The 19,600-nt window shown below is 54.4% G+C and overlaps 1 protein-coding gene across 3 annotated transcripts; it reads right to left on the bottom strand.

The window, feature by feature from the left end:
* Positions 1 to 258: 258 nt before the first annotated feature.
* IRX4 (iroquois homeobox 4) lies at positions 259 to 18,301 on the bottom strand. 3 transcript variants are annotated; one of them, XM_054985298.1, is made up of 6 exons: positions 18,106 to 18,301; positions 11,158 to 11,316; positions 8,026 to 8,277; positions 5,916 to 6,022; positions 2,416 to 2,729; positions 259 to 1,632 (listed from the first exon to the last, which is right to left on the bottom strand). In XM_054985298.1, the coding sequence occupies exons 2-6, from the start codon at positions 11,200 to 11,202 to the stop codon at positions 908 to 910; spliced, it is 1,443 nt and encodes a 480-aa protein (XP_054841273.1). In that variant the 5' UTR covers positions 11,203 to 11,316; positions 18,106 to 18,301; the 3' UTR covers positions 259 to 907. The 3 variants fall into 3 exon arrangements, with proteins under 3 accessions (XP_054841273.1, XP_054841274.1, XP_054841276.1); XM_054985299.1 differs by lacking the exon at positions 18,106 to 18,301 and adding an exon at positions 12,876 to 12,955; XM_054985301.1 differs by lacking the exon at positions 11,158 to 11,316.
* Positions 18,302 to 19,600: the final 1,299 nt, after the last annotated feature.

The following is a 19,600-nucleotide window of genomic DNA, read 5'->3' as shown; positions in this document are numbered from 1 at the left end:
GGCTGCAGACGGAGGCGAACCCACGGAATGAGCGGGATCTACTGCGAACTCTCAGTCTTAGCAAGAGACCAGAAATCCCACCAGGATTTCCTTCCGAACGCACGTGATCAGGCGACACGTGTTCAGGAGCCAAAGGCCCCGATCCAGCCCGAGGCGGCCGCCAGTCCGCGTGCATGCCCCAATCGCCGGCCGCTGGAAGCCCTTCCCCCCCGGTTGCCGAATGCACACAGACCACGACTCATCGGGCACCTCTTGGAGAAAGCGACCATTTATTTCTGGCGTGAACATCTGTTTCGCGACACAGTTGATTTCTTCCGTTCCAATGGCGTGTGAGTGTGCTCGATGGTGTTAACTCGGGGAAGTGTTGCTTTCGCGGGTGAGACGTTAACTATGGAGGGGGAAGGGGGGAAAGGTCCGAGGAAGTCCTCCTTTTGTTTTGGTAACTAAGACTGGCATGCCACAAATTAAAAAAAAAAAACCCAAGAAGCCAAACAACTCCCCCTCCCCGAAGAAGCCGGATTCAAACCTGGCGCCTTGTAAACGTGCCACGGCCAACTCCGGAGCACGCCTCTAGAACCACCGGGTCCTGCTCCGGACTTAGGCTAACTCCAAGCCCCGGATCCCTTAAGGTCGAAGCCGAGTGAAAATCTTGCTAAGAGCAGCGAAGAAAGTCCCGCGGGCCGGGGGCGCCTTTTTTCCTCCCCCCCCTTTCCTTAAACCAGCGCTTTGGAAATCCTTTGGGGAAGGAAAGTCTCCCGTTTCCATCTTCTCTCCCCCAAGTCCTGTTTGGGGCTCTCCCCCACCCGCCCCCTCCGGTCCGGTCCGGTCCAGTCTCTCTGGCCCCCTCCCCGGTCTTGCCTTCCCCCCACCCGGGCCGGGGGGCGGGGAGGCGGGCGGGGTCCGGCCGTTAGGAGCAGAACATCTTGCCGCCTGCTTTGGGGAAGGCCAGGAAGTCTTTGCCGGAGTCCGCCTGGCCCTTGAGCGCGGCGGCGCCCGCGCCCAGCGAGCGGCCCAGCGGCCCCGTCTCCAGGAGGGAGCCCTTGGCGGCCGCCCAAGACACGGCGCTGCCGCTCAGGGCCTGGTTCAAAGTACTGTGCCGGAAGAGCGGGTCGTGGAAGACGCCGTCCACCCAGTTCCTGAGGTTGGCCACCGGGGACTCCTTGGCCGGCCGCTCGGCCCCGCTGCCGGCCGGCGGGGCCAGGGCGCTGGCGGCGCTCGACGCCCCCTGCTGGCGCTTCAGCATGCACGACGGCAGCTCGGCCGGGGCCAGCGAGGTGGCCGTGTGCGCCAGCGACCAGATCCGCGGCTTGCCGCCTTCCAGGAGCTGCGGCGGCGGCGGCTGCGGCGGGTAGCACGCCTTGGACTCCCCGCAGCTGGCCCGCACCGCCCGCCCGCCCAGCAGCGCCGCCGCCGCCGCCTCGCAGCCCTCCGCGCCCGCCGTCGGGTCCTTGAGGCAGCTCTTGGGCCGCTGCTCCAGGGCGGGCTCCTTGCAGGCCTCGTCGAGGCAGGCGTCGCTCTCCACGTGGCCGAAGGCGGGCGCCTTCAGCTCGCCCTCCGAGCTCTCCGACTCGAGCGGGTCGTAGTCGTCCAGGTCGCTCAGGGCCAGCTCCTTGTCCTCCTTGCTCGGCGGGTCTGCAAGGGGAGAGAGAGAGAGAGAAATGGGTACGTGCCGGGCGACAGTGGCGCGCCACCCGCTCGCTCCGTTTTTGTAGCCCTTGGATCGAGATGCGCCAAGCGCGCCTGGTTATGATGGCAGCCTTTGTCTGGAACCAAGAAGGCCTTTCGCGTTTATCCGAAGGAAGCCTCCCTGCTCCGGGTGGGGGACCGCCTGCAGGCCCCACCGGAAGCTGCTGGGAGCGCAACCCGCGACTAGCTGGACTTTGATCCCCACCAGCCGTAGCAATTCCTGGACCTTGATTTGACTACACCCATTTTACAGACCGGGAATTGCGATGTCAGCAAGAAGTTGACTCGGAATGTTATGCATTAGCGTAGCTTCCTTAATGCGTTTTTAGGGGGATTTGTATAAAATAAAACAGCTTAAAAGGAAAACAGCTGCAGTCAGAACAAGGCTGTTGCTGGCTCTGCCCCTCCCTCCGTCGTTATTCAAGGTCCGCTGGAACTACCCGTCACAGCAAACCCTCCCTCCACGTCCATTAACAGGTGGCACATTTAGCTGCCCGGGGTTTCGAAAAGAGTTCGGTTTCTTGACCTCAGGGATGGACAGAAGAAACCTCCTCTGGCTGATCAGAAAGATTAGCTGCCGGGTTAGAACATCGCCCCCCCCCATTTGTGATGTGTCCGGACGTCCCTATGCGGTGGGTGCCTGCCTGCCCCATACACGTCCCCATAGCTTTCCAGGATAAAGGGAGGGGCCGGCTGCTGCCCTGATCTGGAGGGAGTTTGGGGAGATACCCGCGAGTTTCTCGCCCTTCAGGCTCTCCGCGGGGCCCTCTGCCTGGTCGTCGTCCTCGTAGGGCCTCTTCTCGTCGGCGCATTTGTTGCGGGGCGGCCAGGTCATCTTGTTCTCCTTCTTGAGGCGCCGCCGGGCGTTGGCGAACCAGGTGGAGACCTGCGTGAGGGTCATCTTGGTGATGATGGCCAGCATGATCTTCTCGCCCTTGGTCGGGTAGGGGTTCTTGCGGTGCTCCTGCAGCCAGGCCTTCAGCGTGCTCGTCGTCTCGCGGGTGGCGTTCTTGCGCCGCGTCCCGCCGTCCATGGTGCCGTATCTGCGGGCAGCAATAAGGGGGGAAGGGAAGGCGGTCAGCGGAGGGGCGCAGTTCGGTCAGAGCCCCTCCACGTCTCAAGTCTCACCCAGCAAAGTTGCAGGCGGGTCTGGGCCGTTTCCTACGGCGCGATCCTGAGCAGAGTTACTCCAGTCTAAGCCCATTGATTCCAACGGGCTTAGACTGGAGTAACTCTCCTTAAGATAGCAGGCAATGGTTCTCTCGCAGCCCCCTCCCCTGTTTCACTGATGCTGGTAAACTGCTCAATTTACAGTGCGATCCAGTCTAAGCCCATCGATTCCAATGGGCTTAGACTGGAATAACTCTGTTTAGGATTGCACTGTCAATTCAGCCCCCCCCCCATCAGAAAGATTAGCTGCTTGATTATACCATTCGCCTAAAAACAGCAGTGTAGTCCTAAACAGAGTCACGCCCTTTAGAGCCCATTGACTTCAACGGGCTTAGAAGGGCCTAACTCTGCTTAGTAAGAACTATGTGCGATTTAATCTTAACATTTGAGAATCCAACCTTGGCCTGGACGGCGGCCTTAGATGAAGAACAGAAACTGAAGGGAAAGGGCCCCAGTTTAAAATACATGGACAAAGAAGGCTTAGTTTCAGGACACGCAAGATGGAAATCCTTCGAGGGGGGGAATCCACCCCAAAGTACCTCTCCGATAGAAAACGTCGAAGTCACCCGAGGCTGCAATCGTTAATACAAATATTTCTTCTATTATTAGTAAACCTCTCTCCTACCCTTTTCCTTCTTGAGATATATATGAAAAGAAAGAAATAGCACAGAACACATTGGGCTATACTTGAATATTTAATGTACATCATCCGAGGAAAGGTCATTCGTACCCAGTGGGTTTAAAAGGTTGATAACGGTGTAAGCGGAGATTCTTGGCGTGTGTTCTTTGACAAACCGTACCGAAGATAAAAAGAATAGTTTAACACGCCGTAAAGGGGGGGGGGGGGGAGGACGAGTATCCTAATTCACGCGAAATAATGGGACTGTATCTCTATAAAGTAAGAACCACGCGTTGGGCTGACGGAGCAAGGGTGCTGGCGAACAGCCTGATTCACACGTGCAAGGCGCCGCGCTTTAGGGCACCGCAACGCCCGCTGAGGATTTGCTCGTGTGAGTAGGCCATCATAGGTTTAACGCCATGGACACAAATTGCGTTGCAACGGAGTTAAGGCGCCGGTTCCCAAGGACTGGCTCACACGTGGAAAGGAGTCGAAGGCCAATCTGTAGGTGTGGACAAGCCCTGGGCAGACAAAACTGTCATGTCAGCTCGCATCACCTGTTTGTCTGCGGACTGACTTCTGCAGCGAAGCACCAGCCAGGGCATGTGTGAACTGGCCCTGGCAAGCCTATTATTTTGAATTGTGAACAGAAAGAGAGAGCTTGGATTAAATCAGCAGTGATCAGTCCAGTTCAGCGCGGTAGGACCAGCCGATGAGGGCTAAAACCAGCCCGGCGCTTGCTTCTCTGCGCAGGGATTAAATGCTTGAAAACACTGCCAAGCGACTGCATCATTTTATGAGATGCATTGTCACCTTTAGCGCACTGGAAATTTGATGCCCCCCCCCCCCTTTATGGGCTGTTGCGCAATGTGAAAAGCTCAAGGCAGCGCAACAAGACTCAAAGAAGAGTCCGCGGGGATTTCTCCTGCGCTGGCCCTCGTCCAATGAAGGAGCTCAAGGTTCATGCAGATAGGTTAGGGGGCAAACGTCCCGGTGCCTTTGAGGCAACATCCAACGCTCCATTCCCAAAGACAATTCCTGAGTCGGTCCCTCTGTAGTCAGTTTATTCCTTAGGATGGACTCGGGGCGTCTACACCTGTCTCTCTGGCACGTTTTTGTCTTGCCTGGAAAGAGATAGTGTAGATGGTCCTTTCCCAGCTTGCCCTCACAACATCCCTGCGAGGAAGGTTAGGGTGAGAGAGGAAGACTGTGCCAACAGCACTCAGGGAGCTTTCATGGCAGAAGGGGGGACCCCCCTACTCCAGGTCTCCCAGATCCTAGTTTGACACTCTAACCACTACTCCATCCTTCTTCATGTCACTGGCTTCCACTCCTTCAATGATGTTTACTTGCAAATCGAGTTGGCAATTTGGAGTCGGGATATCCCTGGGAAGTCCCCGCGTCCCAGGCCAACGGTGTAAGCCAAGAGTCCCTCATTTGCCGCCTGGATACTCAGAGGAGAATCGAGGGTCTAGCCTGGCAAACAAGACCCCTTTCACTGTGCATGGGCACCGACAAAGCCGCTATCGCGTCAAGCAGACAAAACACAAACATAACTTCTTTATCGGCGTTTGCAGAAGCTACGCAGCTCCATTAAAGTCCGTGGGAGCTGGGCCGTTAGCTTCAAAGGGGATTTGTGGCTGCAATCCCGGGCCGCAATTGAGCTATTTAATATCTCCATTGAAGTCAATGGGATTTAAGGAGCCTAAGGCGCCGGTTCGCATAGGTATGCCTCCCATCGCTTAGAATTTATCTAGCACATTCCGTTGCTGAAGCGCTTCGTGGAAGGCGATCATTAAAACTGTCCTGTAAGGCAGGCCATCATTAATTCCCCCTCTTGCAGCCGGTATTGGTATTTTTTTTTTAAAAAAACAAACCGACTCGGAAATTAATTCTAGGGAGATGCCCGTGTTTATAAGATCCAAGTAATATTCGGCGCATCCCGACCTCTGTGAGCAAAAGCTCCATTTTGCCAAATGGCTTATCCAGGACTCACTAGCCCCGTTTCCATGTTCCACCCCCCCCCCCCCAGGTATCTGTGTCCACCTGTTTATACGAAAAAGCCAACACACCTCTCCTTTATAAAGGAAACCAGCACCTGGGGACACGTGGAGGTTTAAATCACAGGCTCAGCTCCGATGTAACACGAGAATGACTCAAAGCGTAAACAAAGGACAATCAAATGTACATTGTTCATAGATTGTAGCCACTAACTTTAGGGCTGCCCCCTTTTCCCATTCGCCCCTCCTTTGCTCCACGCTGACGTTTGATAAATGCGCAAATGTTTGATAAATGCAAATATCTGATAAATGCACAAATGCACACAAATGGTGCAGTCATCTTTAAATGGGGGAAGGAAAGAGGGGAAGGAAACACAGTCCAGGCAACCAGCCCTCCCCCTCTCCCCCCGCCTGGCGATTAATTGCAGTTTGTTTCTTACCTGTCATATTGATACTGGCTGAGCGTGTGATCGTAGGGGTAGTAAGCTGCCGCCTGAGTCAGCCCCGCATGCGCAGATCCGCTCCCGTCCTTGGAATCGAAGCTGTTCTGCAACAGGAAAGCAAGACAGGCGGCTGGTCAGCCCTCCCCTCCCCCGCCAGCAGCGGCCAAGGGAGGGGTGATATTTTTGCCTGAGATATACGCGGGCACAATTCAGCAGAAATAAAAAGTCCATTAATAGTCGCGGGAAGGACTTAAGCACGGATTTAACCGTGCAGTCCAGAGTTTCTCCAGTCTGGACCCACTGAAATCAACACATTAAGACTGGCCGCCCCCGCCTAACATTGCATTGCACTGAGATCACGGACTGCAATCCTAAGAACACTTTCCCGGGAGTAAGACCCATTGAGTAAACTGGGACTTACTTCCGAGTAGACCTGCTTCTAAAGGGACTCAAAGTGCCCGCTCTTCCTGTGTTATTCCTAAAAGCATGCCTCAAATCTTCGGTTTAATATTTCAAGCACGCTCCCTTCTATTCTACTGCCTCCCTTCCTACTAACCAAAGAGGAGCTTAAATTTTTTTTTTCGGGTGGGGTAGCCGTGTTGGCCCTTTCAATTGCACTGTGTGATCCGCCTTGCATCTCGGTGAGAAAGGCGGAGGAATAATATTAATAACAACAACCGGTTTGCAGTGGAAGACCCAGATCCGGGTCCAATAACACTTTGAAGACCATTTTAGAACTGGAGGAGTTAGCCGTGTTAGTCTGTAGTAGCAAAATCAAAAAGAGTCCAGTAGCACCTTTAAGACTAACCAATTGTATTTTATTGTAGCATAAGCTTTCGAGAATCAAGTTCTCTTCATCAGATGCCTGATCCGAACTGGTCAAATACAGACCAGTATTTGACCAGTTCGGATCAGGCATCTGATGAAGAGAACTTGATTCTCGAAAGCTTATGCTACAATAAAATACAATTGGTTAGTCTTAAAGGTGCTACTGGACTCTTTTTGATTTTAGAACTGGGATTCAATCGACGACCCACGACAGGGAATAAAACCTGACTAAGAACGAGCAAGCACAAACGTGCAAGTGGAAAGGTCGAATTTGCTTCGGGCTCGACGATCCAGGCCGCGCCACCCAGCCCATTTGAAATCTACGGGCCTTTGGAGAAGTATAGGATTGGCCTGCTGTGGGTAGGGAAGGTTCGAAAGGAAAGCCACTGTGGCTGCCTCTCTGGGATCCGAAATGATCCGCAGAGGCAGGTGGGACCTACTCCTTTGGAAGAGGGTCCCGCCCGGCGGCTGGACTCAAATGGGGCGCCCTGGTGAAGCATGCAAAGATGCATTAATGTCCGGCCGATCTCTAACTGTGGCATCCTCTCATCAAATGTTTTCCACCCAATTTTACAAGTTTGGAGTCAGGGGGAACCCCGGAGTGGCGAAGAGAATGAATGACGCTCCCCCAGCATATTGCAAATCCCAGGTCAATTTCTCCACGCCGCCCCCGCTTGCAACTGACACGCCGCTGTCCTCCACATTCTCCGCCTCCTAGGAGGCAAGGCGCATGCTCAGACTTCAGCGAGCCCTCGCGGGCCTGTCCATTTCTCTTTCCCATGCAAAGTCATTGTTTTTACTCATCTGGCTAGATCTCGCCCCCCTCTCCTCTCCGGAGGACTAGTAGAGTGGCCCGTTTGAGGGTATTCAAACCGCAACGAGCAAACCCCAGATCTTGGGCCAGTAGACAGGTTAGACTCATTTCCGTAGGGATTTCAGAATCTCATAATGTGGCGAAACAGAGATCCGCAGGGTGTTGTTTTCTGCACCTTCTTAAACAATTGCACGCTGTAGGGTCACTTATTCGCCAAGTCTATTCCTGCTATGAATTGCTCGATCGTTTTTCGCCCTGCTCGGATCGTGCCCACTGCGTGTATATGGGACACATCTGTACAGTAATTCCCCCACCTCCTTGCTTGTGGGGCATGAAGCAAAAGCATCCGACCGACAGTGCAAACCTCTGCTGAGTCGTGCCCGTCTAAGCCCATCAAAACAAACCGGCTTGGACTGGGGTAACTCCACGGAGGACTGCACCATAAAGCCAGCCAGAGGGACTTACCAGCGAGTAGAAGGCGGAGGCCTCGCTCCCGTAGGCCACGTAGTTGCCATAGCCTTGGCTGTTGGTGTAGGGATTCCCGTAGACCCCCAGGGCAGCGGCCGAGTTGAGCTCGTGTCTGGCGGTGGCCAGCAGCCGGCTCTCGTACACCGGGCAATAGACGGGGGTCTGGGCCGAGGCCGCCGCCCCCGAGTCCGTCAGGGTCCTACCGCTGGTCTCACAGCAAGTGGTCAAGGAATTGGTGGTCATCAGGAACTAGGAGGACAAAAGGGGACAATGTCAGACTAGGACCCGGAGACCTGGGTTCGAAACCCCACTCTGCCCTGAAGGTCAGTATCAACGCCTCCATATGGCAGACAGTGGTGGGAGGATAATGAGACAGTGTGGTGTAGTGGATCCAGAGGAGTCCTGTTAGTCTGCAACTGCAAAATAGTGAAGAGTCCAGTAGCACCTTTAAGACTAACCAACTTTACTGTAGCGTAAGCTTTCGAGAACCACAGCTCTCTTCGTCAGATGCATCTGACGAAGAGAGCTGTGGTTCTCCAAAGCTTATGCTACAATAAAGTTGGTTAGTCTCAAAGGTGCCACTGGACTCTTCACTATTTTGAGGTGTAATGGTTAGTGTTGGGATCTTAGCAAGCATCCTACGTTCAGTCATGAAAGAGTTAAATTGTTGTTCTGTTTGTTTAGTCAGATAGCTAGTTAGCATAGGACCACTTAGTCCTTGAGGAAAAGTTCCCCTCATAGAAGTCTTAGATCAAGGATTATCTATTGGATGAACCAGTTGGGGTGGGGTGGGGTAATGGACTAGCAACAGGGCTTTTTCCTGGGAAAAGTGGTGGTGGAACTCAGCTGTGGAACTCAAGACCACATCACTTTGGGTCAGCTGGAACAAGGTTTTTTTTTTTTTAAAGTTTAAATTGCCGTGGGGAAAATGGTCACATGGCTGGTGGCCCCCATCCCCTGATCTCCAGACAGAGGAGAGTTTAGATTGCAGGAGGGCAATCTACCCTCTGTTTGGAGATCAGGGGGTGGGGCCACTGGCCATGTGACCATTTTTAAGAGGTGCCGGAACTCCGTTCCACCACATTCCGCTGAAAAAAAGCCCTGACTAGCAACATATACTAAGGTGTTTGTTGCGCTTTGTTCAGTCTGCAGTTTAGTCTCTCTTCTCTTCTAGTCTGATCACCAAGATGTAAAGATGTAGGAGATACTTAACTGTTCATTTATTTTCTCACCAAACGTACCCTTTCCCCTGATACGTAGTAAAAGTATGTTTAAGAGCGAAAACCACAGAAGCCTGTCTACTTATTTCCACTTCATTAATAAGCTCTGCAACTTTATCCTACAACAGAGTGTCAGAGTAGGATCAGGGAAAACCAGGTTCGAACCTCCACTCTGCCATGCAAGGTCACTGGGTAACCTTGGGAGAACCCCCCACACTCAGCCCTCCCTACCTCACAGGGTTGTTGTGAGGATAAACTGGAGGAGAGAAGAATCATATACACAGCTTTGGGTCCCCACTGGAGGAAAGTAGGACATAAAGGAAGTGAATAAATTAATTCATATGAGGCTCTTTGCAGACAAAATTGCTTGATTCCATTGAGTGGAGGTTCTATACAAGTTAGTAATGGTTTTTTTGGGAGTTGCCATTGGGAAGAAAAGTGGGGTATAAGTGAAGTTAATACAATGAAAGAGGGGTGGCTGGAGGCTATTGAGACTCCAGGGACTGACTTATTAAGCAGTAACTTCGAGGATATTTTGGGTTCAGACTCGATGAAACTTTAACACTACCGATCACCGCCCCCTCCCCCAGCAAATGTTTCCATCGAATTTGAACGGCTATGAGTTTGGACCCTTCCGCTCCGTTGTAAAGTAACCCAGATAATCTGTTGCCCTCCCTACGAGGTTCTGCCCAAGCTACCTCGGAATAGCTGGTCATACAAAACCAAAGGCCGAGCTTGCTGCTCCTCTAAGGGCAAAGTTGTGCCGAAGTGGCCGGTACCCATTCCTATGAAGGCTCAGATTCCCCCCCCTCTAAGAAAGGGGCGAGGAGCCCGACTCCAACCAGTTTTTAATCACCCCCGTTGAGTCAGGAGAAGGCACGTACTGCGGGGTAACTAATCCGTGTTAAGTGATTTTTATTAGGCAGCCTCGACTGGATGCCAAATTGGTTTTGTGGATCGGACACTGAATATGCTCATTAAACACCAGGGGGGAAGGGTTGTCCTATAAGGTATCAATTCACACGTGTTAAGAGGGGCGGGGGGGGAAGGAAAGTTTTGAAGCCTGGCTGCGATTCGTTCCTTCTGGCCGGGCTTTCGAATTCTCTTTGGGGACCCAAGCACGTTTCTTTCGAGTCCAGTGACTTTTCACGGCGTTTACTTCCAAGGAAGGGTCCCGAGGATCGCAGCCTTTACAGCCTTCAGGGCTTTGATACCCCGGTCCCCCCCCTCTTTTGTACAACAAAAAGCTGCCCGAACCTCACCTGGGCTTGCGCCCTGGCGTTTTCGTTCGAGCCGCAGATCCTCCACAACTCCTCCGGGCGCTGCTTCGGCCAGGCAAGAGCTAAACGGAGCGGTCCGGAAGGCGGTTGAGCCGAGCTCGCTGAAACCGACGGAGCTCCACTAAACTGCGCGGGGCTCGCCCACCTTCCACGCCTGGAGTCCGCCGAGCGGACTTGCATACCTGGCCAGGAGACGTCTGGTTTTCTTCCACTTCCGCCTGCCTACTCCCGAGTAATCCCACTGACTTCCTGTAAATGAGTTGGATCCTCCCACTTTCCCTCTCCCTGACCCTCAGTAAACCTCTCCGAAGCCAGATCCAAGGATCCGGAGCCCTGGAAGAGCCGTGCACCGGATTCGCTTCCGAGGCAATGGCGAAACGACCCTCCTTTCCCAACCCGACCCTGACCACGCTTCCTTGGAAGTAAGCGCCTCAGATTCCAGCGGGGCTCCCTCCCAAGGACGCGCTGCCCCCCCCCAGCTCTCCTAGGGCCTCTCCCTGTCCGTTCCCGATCCAGCCAGACTGCATCACGTTCTTTACTTGGGAGAAAGGAGGCGCCCCCGCCCCACCTCTTCGCCACTGCAGCACAAAGGCTCGGGCCCCGCGCCCCAGGAGGCCGGCGGGTCTTACCTGGGGAGCCGAAGAATAGGGGTACCCGAACTGGGGGTAGGACATGGCAGCCGGGCGCGTCCGGGGCTCCAGGAGAGGCGTCGGATCCGCGAGCGCCGGCGGCAGCTTTCCTCCGCCGTGCTGTCCCCCACCGATGGGTAACTTGCAGAGTCCTGGAGGCTTAGGGGACCAAGCAGAAAAGGGCCTTGAGTTCAGCTAGGGGGACCTGAAACTTTTTCCCGGGGGGGGGGGGGAGGACATAGCTGCACCCGGTTCATCTTAACACCCAAGGAGGCCAGCGCTATACGACGGACGTGGCCGGGCAGGAGGAAATCCATATATTCTGCCCACATACAGACAGGGAACTAAAAAGAAAAACAATGGGGGGGCGGGATAGAGACCACAAGTCAAGCCCAATACCTAGTGTGTGTGTGGGGGGAGAAAACAGAAATTGGCTGCGGTTGTGTGCGAGTCCTGCGCGTGCACGCGCGCGCTCCCGCGTCTGTGTACACATACGTTGGGGTAGAACAGAGTAAGAGTCCAGGAGCACCTATAAGACTGACAAAAATCGCGGTAGGGCTTTCGAGAGTCACAGCCGGCTGGAAAAGGGAGCGCGGAGCACGCCGGAGCCGGGAACCGGGTCAATAAAACCCGCGCCCGCTCCGCCTCCGTTCAAGCCAATGGCGAAGCTCCCGACGGATTTGAACGGACTCGGCGCTGCGCTTCCGAGGCCAATAATCTGCTGCTGAGGAATCAAGTGCCGCGCGCAGATCACTGAAGGGTGGGAAGCGCCCTTAATTAGAAATTAATTAATGAGCAGCTGCCGGCCACTTCTCCCCCCCTGCCCTCCCCAGCAATAATCATCAGTCCCACTTACAAACGAGGCCCGGGAAGGGCACTCCCGCGCCAGCCAGGCGTTTAAAGCAACTGGTGAAAGGAGTTTCGCCGCTGCCCCCCGGGAAAGCGATCCCCGCCCCCTCCAAATCTCTGTTCCCAGGTTCCCTCACCGGAGCGTATATTTAGAAAGGCTTTTAGGCCGACTCTTCTGGGGAATTTTAGGGGTGGTGGGTGGGGACTGCTTAAAAAAGTGGCTTGGGGGAGAGGAAAGGGGGAAGTTATCTTGATTTCTTGGTATGCAAAAGGTGGACAGACAGAGCGCACCTCGGGCAAGACGTTATCTTTTTGAAAGTTAACTTGGTTTGCAATCAGCAAAATCCAGCCGCACCCCTGCTGGCTTCAATGAACTTGGTATAATCCACACAACAACCCTGCCAGGTTGAATTCTGATGAGGAGAAAGGCTCCTCATAAAGCTAACGAAGTCTGGTTAGAGGCGGGGTTGGAGCAGAGAACCTCCTGGTTCATAGCTCAGCCACTTCACTTCTATACAACAATCGCTGGATCCTCATCTCTCTCTTAGTGGCTGGACTTTTCTGTGTGAACGGTAGACAGGTTTCTTGGCTACACAGGGCTCTTCAGCAGGCGGAATAACTACGCTCTTTGTTAAGTATTTTGTAAGTCTTCACATTCCCACACCTGGTTCAATACCACCCGGTTTGTAATTGTTATTTTCTGGAACTGCTGGTCATACTCACTATATATCCTTTATTACATGTCTACCTTTATCCTCGGCTTCCTTTCCCTTTCCTTCTAATCTACTGTTATCTTCCTTTATTCTTATGGTTTCCATCAATTCAACTGAACATCGTGCAAAGCCAGCAGTGGCTAGTTTGAATCATACCTGGCTCTGGGCCTTCAGATCAGATTATTAATCCAGGAGCTCAGCTTGGCTGGCCTGGTTTAGTCGGTCATTAAAAAAAAGTGTTCTCTCTGACATCCAACTCGTGTTCACAACCGACAAAGTTCTGGTGACGTGGCTTCGAACAGCTGTCACTCTCTCCTCGCCCTGATGAATTAAAAGAATGGGAAGTCTAACGTGCATGGTAGTTAATTCGTGCCTTCCCAAGAGGTGGAGTTCTTCCCATAAGAACACTTCTAGTCTTGGAGGCTCGCCAGACTCCGAGCTTGAGCATGATTCAGAAGCCTCCTGTTGGGTTTTTATTTGTTTCATCAGGCTATCTAGTAGTACGTTTCAGTTGACTAGGGTGACATTTCATTATAAAGCCTCTGGCCATTTCTCATGTCAGTAGCCCAGGTCGCTGGAACCCACCTTGGATAAGAAACCCGCATTTCGTTGACCTCAGAAGCAAAACAGATCTCATTTTCATAGAGGTGGAAGAGTTTCCTCGCGGCTTCTCTCATCTGCAAGCTATAGCCCTTGGGTCCTACGCCCGTTGCAGAGGTCTTACTTCCAAGGAAGCATGCCGTGGACCGGAAGCAGCTGCTGGTTTTTATTCCACAGACTTCCGAAATTTTCAAAGGACCAACAAACGAAAGCGAGAGAAGCTCCGGGAGTTCGCTAGACAGTGCAACTCGGGTTCGGAAGGAGGGCCGGTTGCAGAGAAAGTGCGCTTCAGCGAGCATCTTTCTGATTCCAGCAGAAGAACGACCCTTCTGTGGAGGGTCACCAAAGCCCTAGCCTAAGCAGCATCCAAGCTTGGTCAGGCAGCAGCCGGGCTGGGTCAAAGGCATGAGTGCGCAACAGATGCCTGGTTCTGGATCCGAAGGCCAGGCCCGGTGTAAACTGTCAGCCACGCTTCTTCCACATCACCCCATCCATTCCAATTCCTGCATGCTGATTAGTTCTGAAGAAATCCTGTCCAATCCTGGCGCCGCGTAATATCGCTAGAGCGCTGCTCTCTCCACCTCCGGGCCTTTTGCTTGGGCGCTGTTTGTCAACGTGGCTAAGGGAAGAGTTCCGTGGGCGAGCGATCCGCGCCTTCGGGAGCCTCCGGCATGTGCGTGCGCGCAGGGGAGGGCCGCTGGGGCGGAAGGAGGCGAGGAAAGGCGTGCAGGCTTGCTGGTAGAGGCTGCCTGGGTTCAGACATGTGAATCGCCTCGGGGTCACACTCTAATTAATGATGATGTTCCCTTCTTCTCCCCAGCTGGAAGACTCGCTGCCTCCCAGGGACGGAGCTGCCCGTTCTGACAGCTCGATTGCGGGTGATGGATGACTATCTGGAGACCGCAGCACACCTAATATAATCAGCTCTGGCGCGTAATTGCTATAATTTACCGAGGCAAAGACGTGGCTCGTCGAGGAGCGCAGGGAAAAAGGCAGCCCGGGAGGAGGCCCAAAAGCGGGGGGGGGGGGGGAGGTCCTGATCCGAGACGCCAGTCTGCAAATTCAGGGATCCGTAGGCACTTAAGTAAGCGCTAAGGGTGCCACTCGCTGAGGCTGGAACACCGATCCCGTCTACACAATGGGGAAAGCCAGCTCCACTGAAATCGGTGGGGGCTTACTTCTAAGTAACAGCCCGATCCTATCCAAGCTGACTGGTCGACACAGGCCCTGCATTGTTCAGCAAAAGGCTTGCGGGTAACCGCGCCTAGGAGTGGAGGGGTTAAGGGTAGTTATGGCGCGTGTTTAGGCGAGCTGCGTCGGCCGGTGGGCCAAGGGAGTTTTCAGGAGCAAAGCCTGCCAGCGGCCAAGGACACCCGATCCGGCAGCCGGTGAAGTCGACTGACACATGCAGGATCCCCAGCTCTCGCTGAGTCTGGTAGGGCTTACTGAAAGGCCTCCCGGGCCGGATCCTAGAATCTAACCACTAGTCTCCACAACCCACAGATAACTTCTAAGTGGCTCAACTGGTTTAGGTCCAGTGGAGACCCTATACTTCACCAAACTTTTTGAGTTCATTAGGGGAAAGGCCTGAATGCAAACGCTTAAACTAAGAAGAAATACAGCGGGACCACCCTCTGGGACGGATGCGGGCAGGGATCGATTTCCTCTTTGTTTTAATTGTCCTGAAAGGGATTTCTCCCCCTTCCCTCCCTGCCTTGCCAAAAGTCCTCCCTTCTCGACGAAAGGCGGAACCGATCCATGGGGGAAACCACTAGCTTTCTCCTTGCAAGGAGCGACCTGGACTCTGCCAAGAGGGCGCCTGGCTTTTTGCCCGTTCGATTCCAAAGCCATCTAACACCAGAGAATCGCGAGGAACCCGAAGCCGGCGCCTGGATCGCAGAAGGTCAAACCCAGCGGGAGTTTCTTCCGCGGGAAGGCATCCTAGGACTGCGGAGGGCGAGGGGAGTCGAGGCGCCCGGCCAGCTTATAGGTTGCTGGTGGTCTGGGGTTTGTGGGCTGCAACATGCAGGCGCGTCATTGGCCAGGGGCTGCTGGGGGGGGGGGGGACGGGGCGGGGGAGGCCGCCCTGATCTTTTGAAGCGCTGGGCGTTAAACGCTGCAATTAACTAACCTGGTGGAGACCGAGGAGAGTTGGCGAGCTTGGAAAAGGGGACCGGGCAGTTTATTAACCCGCGGGGCTGGAAACTAGTCCCTCTCCCCCGGCCCTTGGATCAGAGGCCATTTTGCATTTGAAGGCACCCCCCCCCCCGACCTGCCACCGGTTCCTGCGCTCTTTTCCTGCTCCGATTCGCTAACCACAACTCCGATTCGAGGTTCCTTCTTAAACCCGATGGTGGGAATCGCACCAGAGCGATCCCAGGCAGGTTTACTCAGAAGCAGTCCCGCTGTATTCAGTGGGGCTTACTCCCAGGTAAGTGAGCATAGGCCTGCGCTATAACTGAATGACCTGTAACATACAGAAGCAGAGTTCTGTCAGGGCTTCCTTCCGAGTAAACCGGCAAAGGCCTGCAGCTTTAGGCTGCGCTCCTAAGCACACTTTTCTGGGAAGTCGCTCCGCTGGCAGCCGAACTGCTTTGCCACCATGCATCCCCAAGACTGGGCGGCACGGTTGCAACCCTACACGAAAGTAAGCCCTAGAAAACCAAGCGGGACTTACTGTCAAGTAAACTTGCCGGTGATCAGTCCCGGTAGTATTTTGGCCCCGGCCTCCTTTTTTCAAAGTTTCTCTCCCCCAAACCCTTATTTCAAATTCCACGCTATTTCCAGCAAAGTCAACCGGGTTGGAACTAATCCCCGTGAAAGCTTACACGGAAGTAAGTCCCGGAAAGTTCAACGGGACTGGATTCCCGGTAAGTGGACTTCATCCCTGCCGCCCAAAGGAGCTGCGCTTTTCGAAAACGGACTGTTTGGGCTTCAGGGGCGCTTGTTCGCCATTTCTAGGGTAGGTGGCAACGCTGAGCCCCCAGGGGGGAAAGGAAAGCGAGGAGGGGAGTCCCTTGCCCACGTTGGGATCCTCGGAAAGGACGCGCAAGATTCACCTTAAGGAGCAACTTGGTTCCAGGACATGCATTTTCCTTGCTGCTACCTTAACAAAGCAAAGCAACCTGCGCGTCCAGCTCTCAGTGCAAGAAATAGACCCCTGTACAGCCCCCTGAGCCAAACAGGACGTCCCTTTGCAAAGCTGAAAGCAGTGGGGACCCCCCGAGACGTGAATTACCCTTCCCCAAGTCAGAACCAGTTTTTTAAAAAAAAACCTCGCCTGCCTTCTATGCGTTACAGACCTACAGTTAAGAAACCGGAGACCAAATTTCTCTCTGTAGCTTTCGCCCCTATCTGTCGAGCAAACGTGCGAAGGAAGAAGCGGGTGGCTGGAAGCAGGCCCCGGCAGGTAAGGCTGTTTGGGTCTGCAGGTTTTAATCAAGCAGAGAAACGGTCGCTTCTGGTTTGTGCACCCCAGTCAATGGCTCAGGAAGAACGATCCATTGGAGAAGAACCCTCCGGAGTAATCAACCGTGATCCTTTTTCTAAACACGGCTGGGACCTGTCTGGTATGGTACATTTGGTGGTACTTAATCCGTGTCACAGAAGCGGGGAATCACAGACCCTTGGAATGGAAGCGGAGCCGAGGCTTCCCAAGTAGCTGAACTTTTTCGCTTGGCTCTGGAGACGAGAAGCCGAAAGCTAAATGCCGCGGGGTTTTTCTTGACTTACAGACGAGAAGGTTGCTCCGGCAGCCCGCTCGAAGATCAGCCGTAGCTCCATTGGGTTTTCAGGCACACGCTGGGATCCGGGGCTTCGTGCGCCTGGATCCACCCGTCCTAGCCCGCTCCCCAAAGTTTGAGATCAGTTTCTTTTGGAAGGCATAACCGTTCAGAGACTCTAAAGCGCGCTTATTCCTGTGGATCAAAAACGACGGATCGACTTCCAAGCACGGGAAGGAAGGGGCCGAGCCTCACCTGCCCCCGAAGTGTCTCCCCCAAGTTTTCTTCCAACAAGGAAAGAGAAGCTGCTTGCAGATTGGCATCTAATGCGGATTTAAAGCAGGGCTCCCCCAGGACCAATTTCCAACGGCAATGCGGGTGAAATCGTAGGGAAACAATGCTTCCGAGCATGTGCAGAGTGCCTTGCTAATTGCTCCTTTCAGGAACGCTGGGATGGGGGATTTTCCCGGCAGTCTTGAGACCCCCAAATACAAAAGGTGTGAGTTTATCACATGCTAAAGTTTTGCAGCGGTGAAAAGCCCTCCCCTGCACCCTCCCCCCCAAAAGCCCCGGCCAACCGTCCCTTTGCCCGGTGTCCCCAGATCGCCGTCTCTCCTTGCAAGCACCGCTCGCCTGCCTCTTACCCGAGCGAACTTTCGTGCAAAGCCAGACGTGTCAGGGAAGTTCCGTGTCAGAAACTCCTAGCGCGCTCTCTCTTTAAAAAACACGATTCTTTGGGGGCAAGCGCTACGAGCCCCGGAAGCGAATCCCTAGCAGAAGTCTGCTGGCCCCCAAGCAAACGAGACCCCCCCCAAAACCAGAATCCAGCGAAAGTTGAGCCCTGTACCAAACAACGCCCCCCCCCCATCCCCAGCAAAAGCCATGTGCGCCTGGCACTGCTCGGTGCGCTCCCTCCGTCCGCGGTGCCGAAGCGGGATGATTGATCACAGGTATTTTCTCGCCTCTCTCCAGCCGGCTTGCTGGGGGAAAGGCAGGCTGCGGGGGGTGGGGGGTGGGGTGGAAGAAGTCCATAGATCCCCCCCCCCCCGCCCCGGGCTTCTTACCTGCAATCACGCCGGAGCTCCTAGCGAGAACCTGGCCATGACAAAGGGCTGCCCGTCGCTTGCCTCCCCGGCCGCCGCGGCTGGCTTCGGAGCGAGCAGGAGCGGCGCGCTAATGGAGACATTGCTCGGTGCCTCTAATACCTGGCTGGAGCCAGCCCGGCGAGCGCGCGCCTCCGGTCCCCAGGCGCCGCAGCCACTTCACTAACCCCCCGCACTCGAGTGACGTTCGAGGGAACGGCCGCGCTCCTCGCGCGCCGCTCCCCCCGCCTGATTAACACTTTCCAAGGCGGCGCTCGCTCGCCGGCGCGCTCGCAACTTTTCGCCTAGATCGGAGCGCCGCCGGTTCGAGACCGCCTTTGAGAGGACCACCCCCGACCTGATAAGAACGGCGGAGAGGGGGGGCACCCCTAGCCGCTCAACCTGATAAACGCCACCTCTGTAACCATGCATCGCAGCGCAATAGCGATAGTTGGTCATCCTCACAACAACCCTGCGAGGTATGTGAGGAGAATGGTGAACAGTCGGTTTCCATCTGGACCGAGGGGGGATTTGAGCCAGGTCTTACGAACTTGCCCCCGCCCCGAGCATTAATATGTTAATATTAATGGTAGAACACCGATAATCCCCAAAGGCTTTGATTCCCAAAGGGCATCCACGGTCTCCTATTCACGAATGTAGTTTGGATGAAACAACCCCGCCACCGCCCGAGAGGGAGGCAGGGCCCCGGAAGTTGCTAGAAGTTCTCAAGAAGGCAAGTCTTACAAACACGTTCAAATTACACGCGTGTTTCCTTGGAAGATGTTCACACGTTATAAGTGAACACGGGTACTTCCTGCTTGTAGGCGCTTACATCCGTTTCGCAGGAATAGCCGGGGGACCAATGCGTTCATCTCTGCATGCAACTACAAACTTACGACCTCGTAGAAATAAAAAAAATGTGTACGCGCTGGACACGGATTTTATGCCCGTTCACGGTAACGGCCTAGAGTCCCATTGGTTTCAGAGCGTTTGTCCTTCTTCAAAGAAACATAGGATGGAGCCGGAGGGCAGATCTTATGTCAGGCTCGGAAGTACACCCCGCTGAACTCATGGGCCTTACTCCCAAGTCAGTGTACAGCATTGCATGGGAACCTGCCTGCCTGTTCTTCCCCAGAAAACACGCACAGGATCGCACCCCTCTTTACTGGTGTCCAGCAAAGCCCCGCCCTATAGCCCCAGCAACAGAGGATAGCTGGCCCCCTCTCACTTGGGATTTTCCCCAGTCCATGTTTCTTGCGGCGCCCCTGCCCCTCCGTCATGTGAGTTCGGCCCCTGCCATTTCTCTCCTAAGACTCTTGCATCATGGCCTCCTTCTGGAAGACCTTCAGCGGGGAAGGGAATAAGCAGAAGGCTGACCAGGCACAGCAAACAGAGAAGTAGGAAAAGGCCCCTCCGGCTGTCTTAGCCAAAGAAGGGGCTTAAGCCTAATAAGAACTGCACTTATATACTTCTCTTC

The sequence above is a fragment of the Eublepharis macularius genome, chromosome 7 (assembly GCF_028583425.1).
Source record: "Eublepharis macularius isolate TG4126 chromosome 7, MPM_Emac_v1.0, whole genome shotgun sequence".
In the NCBI taxonomy this organism is placed as follows: Eukaryota; Metazoa; Chordata; class Lepidosauria; order Squamata; family Eublepharidae; genus Eublepharis; species Eublepharis macularius.
This window is presented reverse-complemented; position numbering and strand designations above follow the sequence as displayed.